The sequence below is a fragment of the Manis javanica genome, chromosome 8, assembly GCF_040802235.1.
Source record: "Manis javanica isolate MJ-LG chromosome 8, MJ_LKY, whole genome shotgun sequence".
Classification (NCBI taxonomy): domain Eukaryota; kingdom Metazoa; phylum Chordata; class Mammalia; order Pholidota; family Manidae; genus Manis; species Manis javanica.
Window position 1 is genome coordinate 105,261,225 of NC_133163.1, and position 21,369 is coordinate 105,282,593.

The 21,369-nt window shown below is 40.0% G+C and overlaps 1 protein-coding gene across 7 annotated transcripts in view; it reads right to left on the reverse strand.

Moving 5' to 3' along the window:
• Positions 1-6,313: 6,313 nt before the first annotated feature.
• The window catches only part of NEDD4 (NEDD4 E3 ubiquitin protein ligase), a 133,257-nt gene continuing 118,201 nt past the window's right edge, over positions 6,314-21,369 (reverse strand). For all 7 annotated transcript variants that reach the window (XM_037021024.2, XM_037021022.2, XM_037021023.2 and 4 more), the window contains 11 exons: positions 18,055-18,284; positions 16,046-16,167; positions 15,887-15,957; positions 14,652-14,747; positions 14,242-14,315; positions 13,856-13,916; positions 11,535-11,594; positions 11,342-11,449; positions 10,902-10,998; positions 8,423-8,495; positions 6,314-7,871 (listed from right to left, as the gene is read on the reverse strand). In XM_037021024.2, the coding sequence (XP_036876919.1) occupies positions 7,769-7,871; positions 8,423-8,495; positions 10,902-10,998; positions 11,342-11,449; positions 11,535-11,594; positions 13,856-13,916; positions 14,242-14,315; positions 14,652-14,747; positions 15,887-15,957; positions 16,046-16,167; positions 18,055-18,284 (1,095 nt within the window). In that variant the 3' untranslated portion in view covers positions 6,314-7,768. The remainder of the gene's footprint in view (positions 7,872-8,422; positions 8,496-10,901; positions 10,999-11,341; positions 11,450-11,534; positions 11,595-13,855; positions 13,917-14,241; positions 14,316-14,651; positions 14,748-15,886; positions 15,958-16,045; positions 16,168-18,054; positions 18,285-21,369) is intronic.

Here is a 21,369-nt window from a genome sequence, read left to right on the forward strand (position 1 = left end):
GTAATTTCTGCTATTTTACGTGTTGAGAGTAACTCACAATTATCTCTGGTGATTCCCTTGCTTTATTTTACTTTCTTTTCCATGGGCCACACGCACTGCTGAAAATGAGAGGGCTGGTTCCAGTTCAAAGCCTTTAGCTAGACTGAGCTCTCAGCCAGAAGTTCTCCATCTGCAGTCTATTAGCCCTCCCGATCGCATTTTGTTATTCTCCTTGCACCAGAAAAAACAAACAGATGTCTCTCCCACAGTCTCAGTTTTGCTCACAATGTCAAAGAGGTTCTGTCCCAGGTGACCCCCTGCAATCCTGTGGAGTGCAGTCCTCAGCAGTGGCCTCACCCACCCTGTTGTCCAGGCTCATTGCCGCCCTCCTGTTTCTGATAAACCACCCCTGGCCCCTCACCCTGTTCCAAGGGCCTGGATGTAGCCCTTCACATTGGAGGCTGGTTTCCAGTGATTCCCATATGGTTACCTCTGCCCACAGCTTCTATGCCCTCCAGTACGGGATGCCTCTGGCATCACTGCTTGGGACAGCCTCAGCCCTAGGGAGCAGTCCCAGGCGTGCCTTGGGAGGTGACCTCCTTCCCCATAATCGGCATCAGGTCTCAGGCCATGCCTAGGAGACAAAGTGGAAACTGTGCTTACAGTGGAAACTCAGCTCCCTTTTCAACCAGATGGCCATCCTTGAGCTTCCAAATGTATAATCTGAAATTGCCCCTGAACAACTGTCTACAGCATTGCTTAGTTTTCAACATTTGGCTTTCCTAGAGGAACTTCTTCCAAGTCTCTGGAGTTGAAGGAAGCAAGCTAATTTAGCACATCATCAGGTGAGTCCCTTCTAGCTGCTTCTCAGTCTTCTTACATTATGTTAAAGCATGACCTAGGCCCCTTAAGTTCAGGGCTGTCCTGTACGCACATGTGGCTATTTGAAATGTGGCCAGTCTGAATTCAGATGTGCTGTAAGCATAAAATACATACTGCATTTCAAGTACTTACGTCTTGACAATGGGTTTCAGCCCCGGACAAGTTCACTATGGATTCAATGAGACTGAAAATGACAATGGAACGTTCTTGGGGTGAAAGGGTTTATACCCAACTTTATTCCCACGGTGGCAGGTCAATCACTAGAATCCCATCCACTCAGAGCCAGTCTGCATGCAGCAAGCCGGCCTCTGCCTCTAGGACTCTCTGCCCCTGCAGCTGTCTCAGTCTCTGTCCTCGGTGCTGCAACCACTACAGTCTCTGTTCTCCTTGCAGTTGTATCATGGTACCACCGTGTTGCCCAGAGCACTGGGCAGAGCTCCTTATATAGAGTCAATAACAACGTATTGCCCACACGTGTGTAGTGGGCTAGCCGACCAGGGCCAGGTGAGAAACCTGGCCACAGGAATCTTCATTTTATCTACAACTTAGTACCAAAGAATAAAAAATATCTCATTAACAAGTTTATACTGATCGTATGCTCATACGGTAGTATTTTACATATATTGGGTGAAATAAAACATTACAATTAAATCCACTTATTTGTTTTTGGTTTTTTAAGTGTGCTACTTGAAAATTTTAAATTGCACATGTCATCTGCATTTATTTCTATTGGTCAGTGCTGGGCCAGACCTTGGCTCAGGGTGAGACCTAAACATGTCTTAATACACTTTCCAAAAGCTTGCAAGGGTATATTACATGTTCCCTCTTTCCCGTGCCTGGCAATGCTTAAATGAGTAATTAGAGGTCTTGACAATAAATCTCAAATTCCTATTCCTTGCTATCCCTAAATAGATATCCCCAGATAGCAAGGGGGCAAGTGTGTAAACTGAGATCCTGGGCCAGCCACAGATATTCAGAAGCCTAGTAGTGACTGAGTTAATAGAGCTTGCTTTTTCCTTCTCACACTTCATTTGAAGAAGTAGACAAGGATAAAACATTACTGAGTTCCTCAATGCTTAAAAACACACATCCACATTTATTCCCAACCATTACACTATTATAATAAACAGCAATACCAAAAAAGCAAACTCAGTGGGCCACTACCCATTCATCATTGAGAAGATGGTCATGCCTTTGGAGGGCCACACATAAGCGATGTCATTGTCATCAAGTCTGGAAGAATATTTATGCTATACTTGGGCAAATGCCCAGTGACTATTAACAAAGTCATTAATCTGGATCACGTTTTCAAGTCTAGCATCAATGCAAATCCTATTTGTTTAAACTGGGATTATCCTTAGCTCACTGTGCTCATTACTGCTTCTTGATTTGAGAGAATATGCCTGAGTTTCTCATTTATAAAATGTATGTGTTAAAGAAAAACAACTCTCAGGAAAGCAGGTTGCTTTGATAACTTATTTTTCATTAGAGACTATAAATCAGAACCTAAATGAATAGCACAGTCATGAACCTACAGTTAGGCTTTAATCTCTGGTTAGCTTCCCGAGGAGAAAGAACTCATTCCTCCGTCCTGAGTTGTGTGATTGCAAAGGATCTTCCATTTACTAGCGTGCTTGGAAGCTCTCCCCTCCCCTTCCCTCCAGAGATTAAAAGCAGGCAATGATCAGCAACTCGGCCGTGAATGGCTTTCTTCCCCTCTCAGCTCTATTTTGATTTGCCCCACCTCATCATCCTGAATGATGTCAGAAGTTGAATCAGTTCAATCCTACTGGCTGATATTAGCATTAATTTATCTATTTGGCTTTTCATTGACAAAGAATGGCAGACTAAGCTGCGCATTAGAAAAGTAGATATATTTAAAAAGTATTTCAAGCTGAATCTCAGTAAGCCTTTGCAATCCTCAACCTTTACCTTGTGTGAGTGACAGAATTTCTTATAAAGAACCCCAAGTGTTCAAATCCCCAATCGCTGCAGCTGTGAATGTGCTGAGCTCTCTCTCCTGTGACTGTGTTACATTTACAGCACACCCTTTAATTTAGGGAGATTACCTGGGTGGGCCTAATCTAGTCCAGTTGAGCCTTGAAAAGTAGACAACCTTCTCCACCTGGTGGCAGAAGGGGACATCAGGGAGACCAAGCATGAGAAGGATTTCACTCACCGTTGCCGGCTTACTGATGGAGCGGCCACATGATGAAGAATGTAGGTGGCATCTAGAAGTGGAGAGAGCCCCCTCTCCCGCCGACCTGGGGACCACAGGCCTACAGTCACAAGGACTGGACTCTGTCAACAACCTGAAGGATCATGGAAGCGGGTAAGAGCCCAGCTGGTTGACACTTTGGTTTCAGGCTGGTGAGACCCTAAGCAGAGAACCCCGCTGAGCCCTTGTGGACTTGTGGCCTACTGAACTAATGAGAGAAGGAATGGGTGTTGATGTTATTAGCTGCTGATGAGTCTGTGGTGGTTTGTTACGTAGCAATAGAAGACCAATACACCTTGGTCATTTGCAGGATTCCATTGCTTTTGTTTTTTGTTGTGGTTCATGATCCACCCCGTTTACAGGCTGTGTGGCCTTGGGTGAATAACTTGTCCTTCTTGAGCCTGTAAAACCTGCTTTACTGAGTTTTTATTAAGATTAAACGGGATCCATGTCAAGTGTTCGCTGCAGACCCTGGCACTCAGTAGGATCTCACTCAAGCTCCCTCTCTGCATGTGTATCGTTCCAATGCCCCCCTAAATACAGAGCTTCCTGCATATTAGTGCACGGTGCCAGGGAAGCTGTGGGTGCTCAATACATGTGTGCTGGATTGTATACACAAACAGTACTCAGCAGACCATCACATTCATCAAACATTTACATCTTGGGAAATGAACATATTAAATAAAAAGGTCTAAACAAAGTCGTCTCTGTCCTCAAGATGTCAACAAGTTTGTAGGACAGAAATATGCAAAGCATTGCAATACATGCCATTCATACCAGCATATGCCAAAGGCTGAGGCCACATCACCTTTCCCCTGGCCAGGAGGAGCAATTTCTCAAGTCGACATGAGGGGTGGAGGTGTGCCGGGCAGAGCAGGCGTAGAGGAATTTGCAGGGATGGGGGCTGGAGGGAGGCCTGGTTTAAGTGGGGCAAAGGGCGCCTGAGTGGGGTATGGTGGAGGGTGGGACTCAAACATTAAGCTGAGGACAGACTGCATTTCATGCCAACGGGTTTGGGCTTCATGCTTCTGGCTCTGGGAAGCTTTCAGAGGTTTTTCAGTAGAGTACCCTGATCAGATTTGTACACCAGAAAGAAAACACTGGTGTGGGTGGATGGACTTCACAGGGTGGATTTTAAGTGAAGAAACAGCAACATCCAGCTAATTTAGTGATCTCTGACTTTCAACAAAAATACATGCAAATCTATGGAAGCCCTTTATTCATAGTGAGGCCCTGAGATGCTAACACTTGGTTTAATATCCTTTCTAACAGGAATGTGTCTGCTGTGGTAAGCAGCAAAGCAAGGGTTCCCTGCACGGAAAGGCAGGCTGGCAGTGAGCTACTGCCCCCGCTGGTCAGCACCCTAGGGCTGGAAGCAGAGAGGCAGCGGCCTGGCTCCCAAGGGCTAAAAGCTACAGTCTGGATTTTAGCAAAAACAGGGCGGGAACAGCACCCTCCCAGGGCTCGGTTTGGGGGTGGTGTGGGATTCCCTTCTAACTGGGACACCTCCAAGTACCTAGAGGAAGGAGAAAAAGATACTTAGTTCTGAACTAATACTTGGAACTCTCTTTCTCATAGAAAAAGTGCTATAAATAGTAGGTTGGTTATGAGGCTGGACCTTTGAGTGAGCAATAGCTGTCTGAAATCCAGTCCATTGTAACTTTGTTATATATTGTCTGGATATCTCACTAACAAGCCAACTTCTGGAGTATGACCTGTTTGTAAAGTGGACATTTTAAGATTTTATAATCATGCTAGCTTACCGGTATAAACTCAAGATTTTCTTGAGAATTCCATACGGTGCTGAAAGGACTAAACCAGATGTCACACAGAATAATGAATCACAGTTTTTGTTTCTATTAGAATAGAACTTTATTTGTGGCATCAAGACTTTTAAAAATTATTTTAAACTTTGTGCAATAAATTTTGATACTTTAATCTTGATATATATTTAACACATGAGATTTTAAAAAACAATGTCAAATGGCTTATAATCAGAATGAATTGTGTTTAACTTCACAAAATATATGGAATAATTTCAGCACTATAAATAAAAACTGAAAACAAATACCACTTAAACTTGAGTTAGGATGAAATGCATTTGTAATACAATTTTATGTCTATGTTGAAATTTGATTACAAACTATAGGCTAAAATCATGTTGCTTATAATTTCTAGAAAAATATGATGTCCTTGCTTTATGAAAATGACCCTATTTACTGTCCAGCCTTAGAATGCATTTGAGATACTTTTCTATCTGGGATGAGAGGCTGTGTTGCTTGATATCAGTTCACATGAGAGACGAAGAAGACCATAGGATATGGCTGGGGCTGGTGGGCGGCTCGTCTTAACACCCTATTTTATATGTGTCACAGGATCATCCAAGTGAATATCAGACAAAAAGCAAGTATTATATTTTCTCAAGCTCTGATATCTGCTATGATATTTCACAGAAGTGATATTTAAACAATCATGTGGTAAAATCTTATTTTAACAAAAACAGTTTTCACATTCTGTACAATGAAGACATTCTAAAACACATTGGCCCATGTTGGTAATACTTTGGTGAGGGGAGAAAAGTGAATTCTGAAGGTAAGATCCGTGAATAGATTAGCAGGTGTATACATATATATCTATGTATTCAGTATCAGTGATATTCCTACTTCCTTGTCTACTAGTGATTTTATTTTGCAAGGAAGGGATTCTTCTTCGGGAGTGTAGTATGCACAGCTGATCTGACAAAAGCTGATGGTCAGCCAGAGCATCTTCTGATATTTTACAAAGCATCTCCCTGGAACTTAGGATAATCTTCTGTGACAGTGAGGGTGGGCATGATGATTCTCACTTGTCAAGATGAAGAAACAGGAGCTCAGAGACGTTAAGTAAGTTGCTTAAGTTTCCACAGTTGGTAAGTAATAAAACTAGGACTACACCCGGCGGTCTTGTCTGCCTGGTAGTTAACACAGGCAAAGAGAAAACACAGGGTGCATTGACCTGTGCATTACCTTCTCTAAGCCAAGCTGCTGTAGTGTTTGCAAAGTGGTTTTGCTACTGTCACATTTGAGATCTCTACCAGGTGCTGGCAGATACCCATTGTGTATACCCAGACAAACTTAAACCAATATAACCAGAAGCACTTTTTTACAACTCTGAGTATATAAATGTATTTAAGAAGATTCATGACATATTCACACATTTTCCTAAATCACCAAGATACCATACTGAGAAACAGGCTTAAGTTTTTGCAAGAGCACTTTCTATCTAATCATTCCAATATAGGTATGAAACATATAAATACAGTCTGGGCACACTTTATCTTTGCAGGTGCACTAGAACAATTTCTCCTTTGCCGCCTTCTTATCGCCCCTGCTTTTTGATTGTTTACAAATTCATTTGCACGTCCATTAAGTTCCTTGAGGATGATGACTGAACTATATTTCTTTGAAGCTGACAATTCTCACCCCCAGGGCTTAGCCCAATGCTGTGCATATAGCACACATTTAGTGAATGTTTGTTTGAATGCATGTATGTGATTTTGATGTACTTTAATTTGTTTAAAGTAGGATTCTAGCTGTAACATTTTGCCTGAAGAGTTTTGGACTTAGAGTTTACAGCAATTTTAAAAAGCATAAGAAATATGGTAATAAATTTAATACAAATTATGCATCGTAACTATTCTTTGGTTATTTCTTAACAAATTATTTGGTTTTTTGATAAAAGTAAAATACTAAAAATATAAAAATGCAACTACAGAAATTAGCTTACTCTGTAAATGCAATAAACCCTGTAAACATATATTCACTACATAATTGTGCAAGTATAAAGAATGACTAGTGAAGGCAAGTGCTATACATTTAACTTAGTCCTTCAAAGCTCATTTAGAAATACTGCTTTGTGGAGCCTTAGTTCAATGTTTGCAGAAGGAATTCTTTTCTTAAACTAACCTAAAACAGGAAAGGTGGTGACTGTACACCAGTGGCCCACAAGACTGCAGGCAAGAGCAGGCGTTAATACTTTTCACTCTTTGCAAATCAGACTTTGCTTCACATCTCTTATGAACCACCTTTTTAGTAAAACTGCATATTAACAAAAGCCAAATACTTTTAAAGTGAAGAAGTAAACAATTTTTTTTAAACAAGTGAGTCAGTTGACTAAAAATATAAGTAGCACACTTTCAAAGGTTTTTCCAAAAATTCAGGCAGTGAGATGCATTAGGCAGGTCTATGAAATAATAAATAGCTGCAGGCAGCATGAATATGGTGTAGTTTACTCAATGTTAAGGAATTCTTTCCCAAATCTTAGTTTTCCTTCTCAAAAAGCATGAAACTTTTCACACATGACACTTGTCACACATATTTCACAGTTATCATTTCAGTAGTTTAAGAAAGAACTGCCTGGAAAACACTGTCGAAGAGGTAAATGTCAAGGACAAAACCCACTTTTTCAGGCACAGAGGACTTTACACTGTAGAGTCTTAAAGCTAGAATGAAACAGCTGTGTAAATGCTACCCATTATTTAAAAGTGGATGAAATAGGGTAAAGTTGTCATACTATTGCTTCTAATACTTTAATATGACTTTCTCCAATACCTGGGAAGAAACAAGCGCCAAATTTTAGTAGTTCCCCAGAAAATTATAAGTCAAGATTTGGCTTAAATCAAAGTGGTAGTAAAACACAGTAGATCGTCATCTAATCAACACCATCAAAACCTTGAGTGTTCTCAATTGCCATCTGAAGCTTATCCCATAATTCTTCAAATGATTCATAGGGTGGCAAGTCCAAGCGGTTAAAGCTGCAAGAACAGAGAGCTGGTTATGACAGACATAGACAAAGCAGGTGTCACCAGGGCCAGCACGGTAATGCTGCTGTCTGGCCACGTATGTTCCAACTACACTGAAAGATGTTTCATCACCACGGGGGAGGGATGATAGAGGGCTGGACTCCAAGTGGCGCCTCTCCCCAAGGCTTCTCTCGGTGGAGTCCTTTTACTCCCATCCCCACTTCCAAATGTCAGGGTTCCTCTGCCATTTTAACCTCCTGGAGGGAATGTTCTAGCTCATCTTGGGATGGCCCATCACACATGAGATGGAAGCATCAGAGAGTCAACAGTTCAGAAGGGCCTCCAGTATGTAGCTGCCTAGACGTGCAGCTCAGGCTCCCCTTGTGAAGACACACCTGCTCCTGGGTCGGTGTGGCCGTCTGCTCCTCCTCCCCCACCCCTCCTCCTCCATGGCTGCCATTGCAGCTCAGCACCGAGGGGCTAGACCTTCAGCACCTAGACTAACTGTTCGAGGGACTTTGCTCTCTGAGGACTCATCTCTCAGGGCCTCAGAAACTGCTTACCACGTATGGGCTCTTGGCAGCTTTTCTGGGGTGCCCCACTGTTCAACTGTGAACGACTGAGGTCCGTTTGAGCCTTTAAGGAAGAAGAGTTGGTTTGCTTTCATTTATTCTTTACAGGAATCCCCAGGCATTTTACAACTCATTTTTTCCTAACATAAAACTTAAATATACAGAGAACAAATGTAGTTTCCGTAAACTCCAAAGAAACGAAGGCTGTACGTGCTTGATGGTTTTATTGTCCAGCCATGAAGGACAGATCCTCTTCTACCAGTTGTGACCACCGCCTCACTCTGCTCCCGGGCTGGTGTATCTGACCACGGCTTTCTGTTTCCCAGCCCTGCACTTCTGTACACTACCTCTTTCAGAAGTACACAGAGAAAAATGAGCATTTTCTTTCTATCTTCAGTCCCACTGAAAATAGCCTTAATTCTGATTATATAATCTCAATGCAAAAATTAAAGCAAGAGAGAAAAATATAATGCAAGGTATAAAAATCACCTCAAATTCTACTATTAAATCTGAGTAAGTAGCCTATCATTAATCTTTTTTTGTGCATGTGCAAAATATATAGAATTTTATGGACATGCAATCATGTTATACATGCTATACTTTTTAAAAAAATTATGGATGATTTTATAAACTATTATTTTCTTTGGGGTTTTCACTTAGTTCTCCTTTCTCCAATTCTCAACATCCCCTAACCAGCCAGGTAATCAATGTTGACAACCCGACATATAACCTTCCATACTTTTCTTCATATCTTATTATCACGTCCAAATACATGTGTATGAGTACATCAGAAAAGCTGCACTAAAAATACTTAATTTTCTCAATATTACAATTTTCTCAAAAAGCATTACTCTTCACACATCACCTATCACAATCCTATTCACAGTTAAAATATCAGTACTTTGTCAGTGTTTGTTTTCTATAACATGGGATCATATTTATTTCCCTGCCTCCTGATTCTTTCACCTAAACAATTCATTATGAAAACTCCCTGTAAATCATCTGGTATAAACTTCATGTACTTTTTATTGGCTAAATAATGTCGCAGTATTAACATTGTGAAGCAACTTCTACTTCTTTTTGTAAATGCGTAAGAATTTGAATTTACATTCTAACACCAACAGCTCTGGCTCCATGTGTGGGTATTTCCCCCAGATTCCCAACAATTCATGGAATCAGTGGATGGCTGTGGGCTTGGACTGCATAAAAGAGGGACGTGGAGCTAGAGATGGATATGGGTGTTTGCCTTGCCTTAATTTTTCCTACAAACTGTCTAAGTATAGGGAGAAGAGAAAGGCAGAGGAGTCAAGGGAAATCACTGAAAGGACAAAGGCTAAGACATCCAATCAGGCAAGGCACGGGTGCATCGGATAGCCTTTAGTGGCAAAGCTCTGTCTCATGCTCTCCTGAGTGGTTATGCTAAGTGGGGAAGTGGCAGCTGCTTGACAGTTCTGCAAACAAATTTCAGTGAAGCTTAAAAAGGAGACCAGGTTTGCTAAGGAGGAGAAAGAAGGAGTTAGCTATCCCATTAGATAGCAGTAGCTCTTTATTTGCCTGAAAAATTCAGCTTAGCAACCGATGAGGTCCCAGTCCCTGACTTCTAGTTCCAGAACACTTCTAATCTTCCTTGGTTCTGAGTAGCGTTCTGATCTGAGCTATACTTTCTCTGAAAGATTTATTCTTCTTGGTATCTTTAAAAGCAAGGAAACCTCATTTCAATAAAAAGAATATTAACTCATTATAGAATACTTGCTGTGATCTATATCAGAAACAGTACCATTTTTAAAATATCAAAACACACACTTCTAGTGCTATGAAGTAAATCAACCAGAAGATAGTTTGATCGGGTATACAGAATTTCACATAATAGAAAATTGCCTTAACTGTAGCTATTCTGAACTTTCCATGCAGTCTTATCTCCCACAAGGCTGGCTTGCCAACTACCACTGCAGGCAGGTGTGCATGCCACACTCACACACACACGGGTTCTATTCTATGGTCAAGTAAATTCTGGAAACTGTTTTTTTCATAGTAAAGTTTCTGAGCAAGTTTCAAAGAAACCTACTTAACTTTGTTCAGTCCAGTACTTCCCCAAATGTATTCTAACATGATACTCTTTTTTTTGGTTGCATACTCACTAACATTCTGTGGAACTTTACCTGGTGTCCTAAGCTATCATACTGTAGGAAATGCTTTTTATGTAATGGAATGCATAGAGGAATCAAATTTAAACTCCATGAATGGAAAGTATCTCAAGTCATTTCACATTTCCTGTTTTCTCTCTTGCTATCTGATTAGAAGGTAAACAGATATTTTGGCCTACTTCAGTGTATCTAATTATACCAAAAATCTTAATTCTTTTTTATTAAGCTAAATGTTTACATAAATGATAAAAGCTTGTAGACTAATCAGCCATGAAAAAGACAAATGGCATTACATCATTTTTAAATAATCTATAGAAAATCCTTACCATATAATTCAGCAAATCCGTTCATAGGCACACGAGATGTGCCAGTGACAAACTGAAGTAATCTTATTCTTTTTTCGGAATCCATCATTAAAACAGCCTGAATAAGATAAAACAGCATGTAGGAATATCATTGGAAAAAAGGAACCAAAACTATCTTAAAAAATGCTATCAGAATTTAGAGCATTAATGATCACATTAAATTTGCATATCTCTTAGTTAAATTTGTGTTTATGGGTAGTTTACTGCCATTTACTGCATTCTGAACACTTTACTTGCCTATCTATAAATACATATGGGGGTTGGAACTATATCCAGAAGGTAGATGTATAAAGTACAATATCAAGGATAATTTTTGCTGAGCTGTGTAAGTCTTTTGTCTTATCTATATGTAATCCACTAGTGTAGTTAAATGTGATTGAATCAAAAAGTGACCCAGTTACCTTCCAGAACCACTGTATGACTTGATGATTTACACTGTAGCCGTTTTTATACTTGGTGTGTTCCCTCCAGTCATTCACATCAACGTCTCCCAGTCCACACATAAGAAGCTACATAAAAAGAAATGTCAAACTGTAGACAAGAAAAATAATGGGTACAAAAGTCCTTTTTTAAAATTAGAATAATATTTCTTACCTCTAGTTCATTTTCATCAAAAATTTTGATGAGGTCCTGTGGTATTAGTTCAAAAAATCCCTAGAAAGAATGTATTTAAAAACCTGGTTAGCAGGGCCGATGGACAATCCTCCCCTTCAGCTTCTGCTACCAGAGAAAACCCACATCCACAAGATTCCTTCCACTGCACTGTCAAGGCTCTTAACTCAGCTGAGATTTCCATATTGGCAAGAAAATGTATGTGTCCATAGTCTGTTCTCTCACCGATTCCTCCAAGTGGTTATTTCATAATTTCCCTGCACTTCTCAAGCCTCCTTCCCCTCCATGTCACTACTTCTTTACAGCAGATAATTTCTATTTGAGAGAGAACAGAGGTGATTCTGCAGGACGGAATTCTCTCAGCCTTCCATGTCCCCATGTGTGGACTAGAGCTGACACAGCCCTCAGGGCCTCTCCTGCTGCCCTGGGGAGAGGCGCTGCTACTTCTCTCTGCTTCATCTGCTTCCTCACGGAGGTCACCTCGCTAAACCTCCTTCTCTTTATTAGCTCTTTAGGCGTTCAATCTGTTCAAGCCTTATCTGCCTTAAAACAAAAATGTAAACCTCTCTTTCCTCCTCTTTACAGGCAAGTTCTCGACAGTGTTACGTTACGGCTCTGCTTGCTCCCCTTCAGTCTAGCACTGCAATCAGACCTCTGAACCACTGCTTCCCTGAAGCTGTCCTGGAAAAAGTCAAAGCCGGCTTTGTGGCTAAATGATGAACACTCTGTTCTTCTGTATCTTACTTGACAGTCTGCACAATGATATCGTTGAAAACCCTTTGTTTCTCAAACTTTGCTATTGATGGTTTTTCTCTTAGGTCTCTGCTAATTTTCTCTTAGGTCTCCTTTGCTCATTTCCTTTGCATCTCCTTTTCTTCTTCCCATTCCTTAAATGTTGGTGTTCCCACATCTTTTTGCCTGGCCATCCATTTTCACTGTTTGTACCATTTTTTGGCATTCTCCATTTAACCTAGTCCACAGCTCCTTTATACATATGAAGATGATCCCCAAATCCATACTCCAACCCCAGATCTCTGTCCTTGAAATCATCCAAGAAACAGCTCTCCCTTCCTGAACACCAGTCGGCTGCACACACAGCTGTCTTCCCACCACCACCGTCTTCGTTTCCATCCTTACCGGTTCTCACCAGCATTACTGACTGGAGCAACCCCCAGCCCGCCTCTGCTGCTAGTCTTGTTCTCCTCTAATTCACTAACATGCCACGTCCAGAATGATCAAAAATGTAAATCGAATCCTGGTGTTTCAGTGTTTAATAGTCTTTAGTGCCGCTTTCCTTCCCTCGCTGGGCTTCAGGAAAACTCCAAACTCAACAACTTTTGTTTCCAGTTCAACAAACAGACCCTTCAAAATGTAGTTCTGACCAATTACCCAGGCTTAGTTACATCTTGCATCTTTACAACCAGTATGAGAATTGCTTGTATTTTCCCTAACATGTGCCCAGCTGGTCTTACGGCCAGACTGCTCACGTGCTATTCGCTCTGCTCAGAACTACACTTCCCTCTCCCTGAGGCTGGCCAATCCCTCTCATCCTTCCCTGTCCCTACCTCTGCCTCTCCCGGCTCTGGTTTCTACTATCTTCTGTGCTTACCTAGCACTTGAGGCTGCCTCTGTCCATGTCACTCTTTAGATTCTCTGCTTCTTGACAGCAGGACCTATGTCTTCTCATTTCACACAGCACCAGACATATAGTCAGTGCTCAATTTGCATAAATGAAAAAGTATGTGATATTTAACAAAATTTTAAGTTAGCTTAAGAAATGAGTGCCATGAAAATAGCCTAAATGTCCATCAATCATAGAAGTTTAAATAATTTATGAATTTATATTATAAGTAAAGCACAGCCACAAAGAAAGGTAGCTATACATCTTGACACCTAACGGTCTCCAACAATATTGGAGAAGAGAAGCCAGCAAGTCACAAACCAACATGTTCAGTGGGATCCATTTAGGAAAAGAAACAAGTGGTCTATTGTTTCTTCACTCTCCCTAACGCACTCGTGAGTCCTTTGTTCACCTGAAGTTACCTACAGTGGGGCGATGGTACTGGGAGACGGTGAGGGGTGGTGACAGCTCTGAAGGGGGATGGCCAGTGGTTACTGTATGGGCTTCTTGAATGACTCAGTTTTAACAATGCACATCTAGTCATTTAATAACTCTAAAGATATAAATGACGTCAAAAAACAAGTCATATGTTAATTCTTCTCAGATGTGATGAGGCCCAAAATTTGAAACTCAAGGATTGTACTTTGAAATTAGAGAAGAGCAAATGAAAGAAAACAAATACCTCTTTAAAAGCGGCCATTTGCTTCTGGATTCGGTTTACAAACCGCCACTGTATTACAAGACTGAAAAGAAACAAAACATTTCCACTTTTTCACATGAACCAAGAAAAAAATTTAAGGTACATTTTTTCCTGTTAGAGACAAAAAGTAAAGCCAAGTTAAGCCCGAGGCAAACAATGACTATGTGTGAGTAACACGGCACTGTTACAGAGGGGGAACATTGACACTCCGGCCAGAGGAAGGGAAGGGAAAAGGGAAGGCGAAGGGAGAAGACGGACAGTCTTACCAGGGAGAATTACCAAATTATTTTCAGTAAAATATTTACTAAATACCAAATTATTTCCAGTAAAATATTTACTAAACATAGTAAAATTAATGAAATACTTACTAAATATATTCTTTTTTATTCTTATTGGTGACAACTATTTCTGATCCACTGCTTTTCAACTCATGTTGATGGGTCTGCAATTAAGCAAACAATGATACCTTGATATGTTATTTGAATGAAAAAATAAATCACGCATACTATAGTTATACCAGGAACCTGGTGTTTTAAATTAAATCAATCCAAAAGCTAAGACAACTTAAAATATTTGTTTTACTAAAATAAACAGAGAATGAGTCAAATGTCAAAGAGAGTAGAAATTCTTGCTGAGACGCAGCTTTTGTTACTGGAAAATAAGTTTTAAAATAGAGCACAGAAAGGTATTGAAGGTATGCATTATCTGACATTGAAACTTGAGTCAGAACATTTGTTTCACAATTTATGTACCATTTTAATTATCAAAATTTACAAACCTGTCCAAAAAGTTCTTCATCTATGACAAACCTGAGGTCCAGTTCTGTTGGATCATTTTCAAGAATCCATCTTAGTGAATTGTAATATTCACTATCCTAGATGGAGAAAAGTGCACATTTAAAATTTGTATGTAAAAAGAAGACACCTGAACCTGCAAAGAAAGTATGCTGAGGGTCTGAATAATTGGACAAAAGATGAAAAGGCCAGTTGGACATCTTTTCCAAACACACACAAGTATTAGAAAAAGAGGTGGATGACTAGCAAGTGTGAGAACAAAAATGCACAGATCAACAGAGTGGTGCCTGCTTCAAAGCTAGAAATCAATCTCTATGTGGAAGCAGTGGAGGTATCACTCTTACTATCCAGTTAAAGGGTCAAATCAAGCAGTTTTCAGATGAATACTAGCTTCCATGGATATCCAGGAGCACCTAGCACCTCTCTTGTAGGGCTGTGAGACTGTATTTGTAAAATGTCTAAGTAGCGATAAGGAGGTTGTTATTTATATCTGGCCCAGATTAAAGAAAAATCTCAAATACCTCAATTAATTGAAGAACCTCAATTAACCAACTCAAATAACTGTGTGATCTAATAATTTACAAAGAACCGTAGTGTTCACATTGATAATGTGACACAAGAATGGCATTAAAAAAGTACTTGGTAACAAGACGAGGTCTTAGAATCCATGTGTGCACACAGCATGTGAGGCTATTCAGCACAGGTGTGAAGGCTACAGTCAGGGATCTAATCCTTGGGTTTCTGTTTCTTTGTACTAGCCTATCACCAAGGCCTGGCCTGGGGCTGCCATTTTGAAAACATACACCATTCATCATTGAAAAATCACAATTCAAATGCTAATAACAGACATACATAAAAATGTCACATAGCATGTTGAAGTGTTTAGGGAGAAGTTTACTAATATCTGCAACTTTCTTTAAATGTATCAAAAAAATAAGATGGATACATGGTGGACAGATGGATGGGTATGACATAAAGTAAGTATAGGAAAAAAAGGCAAGGGAGGAATATTGGTAGTGCATACACACATATTCACTCCAACATTTTTTAAATAATTTTATTATATGTTATAAATTTTTCACAGTAAAATGTTAGGGAAAATATTCATTTGTGTTTTGGGACATTATAGTCTATTAATTTCATCATCATTAAAATATAACCTTAAAATATTCAGTTGCCTATTAAATGATCCCTTATATGATAAGTGAGAAAGACATACCACTGATTCCATATCATGAAGTGTTATAGGTTTGTGTAGCATCATCTTGTAAAATGGGCGGATGAAAAAACCTGGCAAAGAAATGAAAATATATTTAAAATTATTACTGCATGAAGGAAGATAATTACATTAAAAAAAATTTTTATGCTTAATACTGACCATCCAACAGTTTGCCATGATAAACCGCCATTCCAGCTACCCGACCAATGAACTTGAAGTAAGAGAGGTGATCCTCATTACACAGTCCAGAGTTTGGGTTTATCTGTAGAGTATAATTATCCCTGTAAAGACAACCACATTTAAATGCTTGTCCCCCTGGCTCACAGGAAAATTTTAACATGACAAACAATTATGAATTATCTTTCTCTGTTTAGAGTCATTTCACTCTATTACAGTCACATTAGGCCACTGGATTTCATGGTTTTAAAAATCATTTCTGTCAAAAAGTGGAAAAAACTCTAATGCTCATCCACAGAGGAACAGATAAACATAATGTGGTATATACACATAATGGGATATTATTCAGCCTTCAAAAGGAAGGAAATTTTGTGCTATGACATGGATGACTTGGAGGATGTTATGTTAATCAAACAAGCCAGTTACAAATAAACTACTGTATGATTCCACTGATACAAGGCACCCAGAGAAGTCAAATCATAGAGACAGAGAGTAGAACAGAGGTTACAAGGAGCTGGACCAAGTCAGGGTTTAATGGCTACAGAGTTACAGTTTGGGATGATGAAAAAGTTCTGGACATGGACGGTGGTGGTAACTGCACAGCAACGTGAACATACTTAAAGCCCTTGAACTGCACACTTAAAAGCGTTAAAAGGGTAGATTTTATTATTAATTTTTTGGCATTTCACTATTTTTGTAAATTAAGGTATCATTGATATACAGTCTTATAAAGGTTTCACATGAGCAACATTGTGGTTTCAACATTCACCCACCCATATGATCAAGTCCCCCCCCCACTCCATTGCAATCACTGTCCATCAGTGCAGTAAGATGCTATTGAGTCACTACTTGTCTTCTCTGTGCTTTACTGCTTTCCCTGTGCCCCACCCCTACATTATGTGTGCTAATTATAATGCCCTTTAATCCCCTTCTCCTTCCCTCCCCACCTACCCTCCCCCACCCCTCCCCTTTGGTAACCACTAGTCCCTTCTTGGAGTCTGTGAGTCTGCTGCTGTTTTGTTCCTTCAGTTTTGCTTTGTTGTTATACTCCACAAATCATTTGGCACTTGTCTTTCTCCACCTGGCTTATTTCACTGAGCATCATGTCCTCCAGCTCCATCCATGTTGTTGCAAATGGTAGGATTTGTTTCTTATAGTATTTCATTGTGTATATATCCCACATCTTCTTTATCCATTCATCTACTCATGGACACTTGGGTCGCTTCATATCTTGGCTATTATAAATAGTGCTACGATAAACATAGGAGTGTATATGTCTCTTTGCGTCAGGGATCTTGTTTTCTTTGGGTAAATTCCTAGAAGTGGAATTCCTGGGTCAAATGATATTTCTATTTTTAGTTTTTCTGAGGAACCTCCATATTGTTTTCCATAATGGTTGAACTAGCTTACATTCCCACCAGCAGTGTAGGAGGGTTCCCCTTTCTCCTCATCCTCACCAGCATTTGTTGTTGTTTGTCTTTTGGATGGTGGCCATCCTAACTGGTGTGAGGTGATATCTCATTGTGGTTTTAATTTGCATTTCTCTGACGATTAGTGATGTGGAGCATCTTTTCATGTGTCTGTTGGCCATCTGAATTTCTTCTTTGGAGAAGTCTTTTCATATCCTCGGCCCATTTTTTAACTGGGTTATTTGTTTTTTGGGTGTTGAGGCGTGTGAGCTCTTTATGTATTTTGGATGTTAACCCCTTATCAGATGAGTCATTTACAAATATATTTTCTCATACTTTAGGATGCCTATTGTTCTGTTGATGGTGTCCTTTGCTGCACAGAAGCTTTTCAGTTTGGTACATTTTAAGTTATGTATATTTGACCACAATTTCAAAAAAAGTTACTTCTGAAACAAAATTAGTTATAGTATCCCTTTTCTGGCACATTGTAATGTACATTTTCCTTGCATCATACAACTCTTGTACCTTTCAGAGCAGTGATTCCTTCCCCTGGCCTCATATAGTCACTGTAAAGGCACTTACGTAGCAGAATATTCAAACAGCCCATAATAAGGATTAAACATTTCCTTCGAGATCAGGAAGAACCATTCTCTGGCAACGCCTCCATAATCTAATCCCTTTTCGCCATCAAACTCGATCCACAGTCGCGCCTTGAGGAAGTCTGCCCTCTTGGCACCCATGATTCTCCTGTAAGAATCCTCAAGGATGGTTGCACGGCGAAGTTTCATTTCAAATTTGTTAGGAATGTCATTCTGAAAATGCAGAGAAAAGAGACTTATGGTTTAAATCGATTCAACGTAATGGCAAATTTATCTGCCATGAAAGTTATAAAATTCACTGTACTCTACTCTGTGCCCAAGACCTCTTTACCGGGAAAATATGACCAGGAATATTGCCTGTATTTCCCCTGTCGTATGAAAGAATTCATGCACTTTCTCTAATCACATAATAATAAAGACTTCTGATTTTTAAATCTGGAAAAGACACTACTGACAGTGGTAATCGTGCTCACATGAAGGTACTTCATGAAGAGTCTTTCCATATTCAGTTCCAGTGGGGACCATGCCATGCCCTGCAGTCTGGCCAGTTCCTGCTACTTGTTGCCCGCCTGCTGGATCAGGATTTTTCCTACCTCCACTTTCCTTGTCAGAGCCTGACCTGCTTCACTCATTCATGAGCACTCACATTTACAGACTGTGCCAGGCAATGTTTCCATCATTTTTCTGGTTAAATTCACTTACTTCTCATAACATCGCTACGAAGTAGTTACTATTATAATATCCATTTTCTGGATGAAGAAACTGAAAATGGAAATTAAAGTCTAAGCTCCCGAGTCTCTACTCTTAATGAGTGAGCTATGCTTCTCATTAATTTTTTGAACATCCTTTGCTTATGTGATAAATGAGATAACTAAGCTTTTAGGCAGATCTTATTATAATTTCATTAAAAAATACGAATATTTTATTTTTTAGTATTTTGTGTGCAACATTCAAGTGGGAACAAGTAAGAGAAAAATGCTACCAACATTCTGTCCCTTCAAAAAAAGAAAGCAACGTTAGCTCTAAGGGGAGAAAAATCAACTTCACTCTCAATATGTTTAGGAAAAGTGGAAAGTCTTATAGAAACATAATATAAACACTCTATATAAGCAATATAAGCAGTTTCCTCTGCTGCTTATGCAATTAAAAAAAAAAAAGATAAGATGGGAGAAAGGCAATTTTAGTCTAGACACTAGGCCCATAGTGAAGGTAAGTCAGTCTCCAAGCGTTTACTGAAGGTCTGCTCAGGGCCAGACCCCATGCTCGGTAGCTATGACGGTGGGCCTGGGATAGGAGGACAAGTGAATAATAACACAGCATTAAGATGTGGTCACCTCCTCAGAGTTCACAATCTGGGGTGTGTGAAAAATAAATGTAAATGTTACTAATTCTGAGACTTAAAAGAATAGGAAAATTGTTAATAATAGAGATATAAGCAATGTTCTATGGGAGCCTAAAAGATTGAGCTCAATTAACCACAAATGAGGCAATCAAAGAGATTTCAAGAGGAAGTGTTAACTGGAGGACAGGAAAGACTGAGGAGCAGCCGGCTAAGAGAAGAGCACACAGGAGAGGCCTATATACCGAGGAGCCAGGCGGTATAGGAGGAGGCGGCGGGAAAGGAGGGACTACAGAGGGGGGAGAAGGTGAGAAGTGGTCTGAGGCCAGAGTGCAGGAAGCGTGAATGCTGGCTGGGGAGACAGCTGCTGAGCAGGGGCTGCATGATCAGACTGCTGTGTTCTCAGGAGCAAGGGGGTAGAACGTAAAGGGTGGTTTTAAGGAGAGACAAGATGCACACCAGTCAGTGAAAGACCCCTGATACAGACAAAGGGAAAGGAGGGAAATAGACCATGTGAGTGAGTGACGGCAATGGAAGAAAGAGAGGCTGGGGAGCAACTTCCACATCTGAGCCAAGTAGTGGACCAGGACATGCATCCTGGAGTCAGGTGGCCCTGTGTTCAAATCCCAGCTCCACCTTACATATCTTTTCTAAGGTTTAATTTCCTCATCTGTACAATAGGGGCAATAATATTTACCCTCATGAGGCTGTTTCAGAACTTAAGGGGATACGCATTTCACATGCTCACATGGTATCCAGCACAAAAGGCACTCAGCAATCATCAGCCATCCTTATTCCTAAATAATGAGACGTTAGGGATAAGCAGAGCAAAAGGCCAAGGACAACTCAAGGCTTTGTAGCACTGTTTTTTTTTATATTTTCATCTGTCTTGGTATTGTGTCCTCTTGCTGTGATTTATCTTGATATAGGTTTTATTTTCTAAATCCTGCTTGAGACTCTTGTTAAACTGAGGATTCAGATTCTCAGCCTCTTCCCCATGCTCTCCAGTCTCTCCTTCTGGAATGACTCCATGTCTCTTAACCTCTTTCGTGTTCTTATCTCTTTAGGTACCATTGTTGCATTCTGGGTGATTTCCTCACAAACTGTCACTTAGTCACCAATTACATCATGTTGGTTAGGAACATGGACTCTGGAGTTGGACCACTTGATGTGTGTCTGGCTTTGCACTCAGAACCGTGGGGCTTGATTGCATTACCTAATCTCTCAGTTTCCTCACCTGTAAAATGTGATAGTAACAGCCCCTTCCTTACAGAGTTATTTGAGTGATTACATGACTAATACACATAACTTGCTAAGAAGAATGCCTGGTACGTAGTGAAAGCTCCATAAGTATTACTGCTTTCATTACGGTTTTTGTGTTCTTCATCAACTGGTGTTTATAAAGGCCTTGTCCCTCATCACCTGCTGCCTGGGAGGCATTAACAATTAGATGTTGTTAACACGTTTATGAGTGTTCAGAGTAGCAAAGGGAGAAGCTAGTGCTTCTATTCCACCACCCTTTTCTCCTTAAAAGTGAAAATGTTTACCATACAAATAAATCAACACTTAACATCCCAAAGAATTTTAAGAAGTAGAGAACAAATTTCCAGAGCAATTTTAGCACAGTTATCACTAAAGATGAGTTTTTAAAGTTGCTGATATTTTAGGTCTTACTGAGGCATAAAATATTTACACACACACACAAAAAAAACTATTCTATTTCATTTCTGCTAAACTTTGGATGAAAAAAATATATGGTAGCGGATCCACCATCTTAAAACTTTGGACAAGCAGGCTTCCAGCTCAGAACGTGAGAAAGTGTAACCCAACATAGCCACCTAGTGGTAGTATTCCTAAACTGCAAGGAATGGGGAACAGCAAATTAGGAAGGCATCAAAAAATGGTTATCATCAACAGACAGAAAAGAGATGGGCAGAGCATGGGTTTAGTTCCAAACAT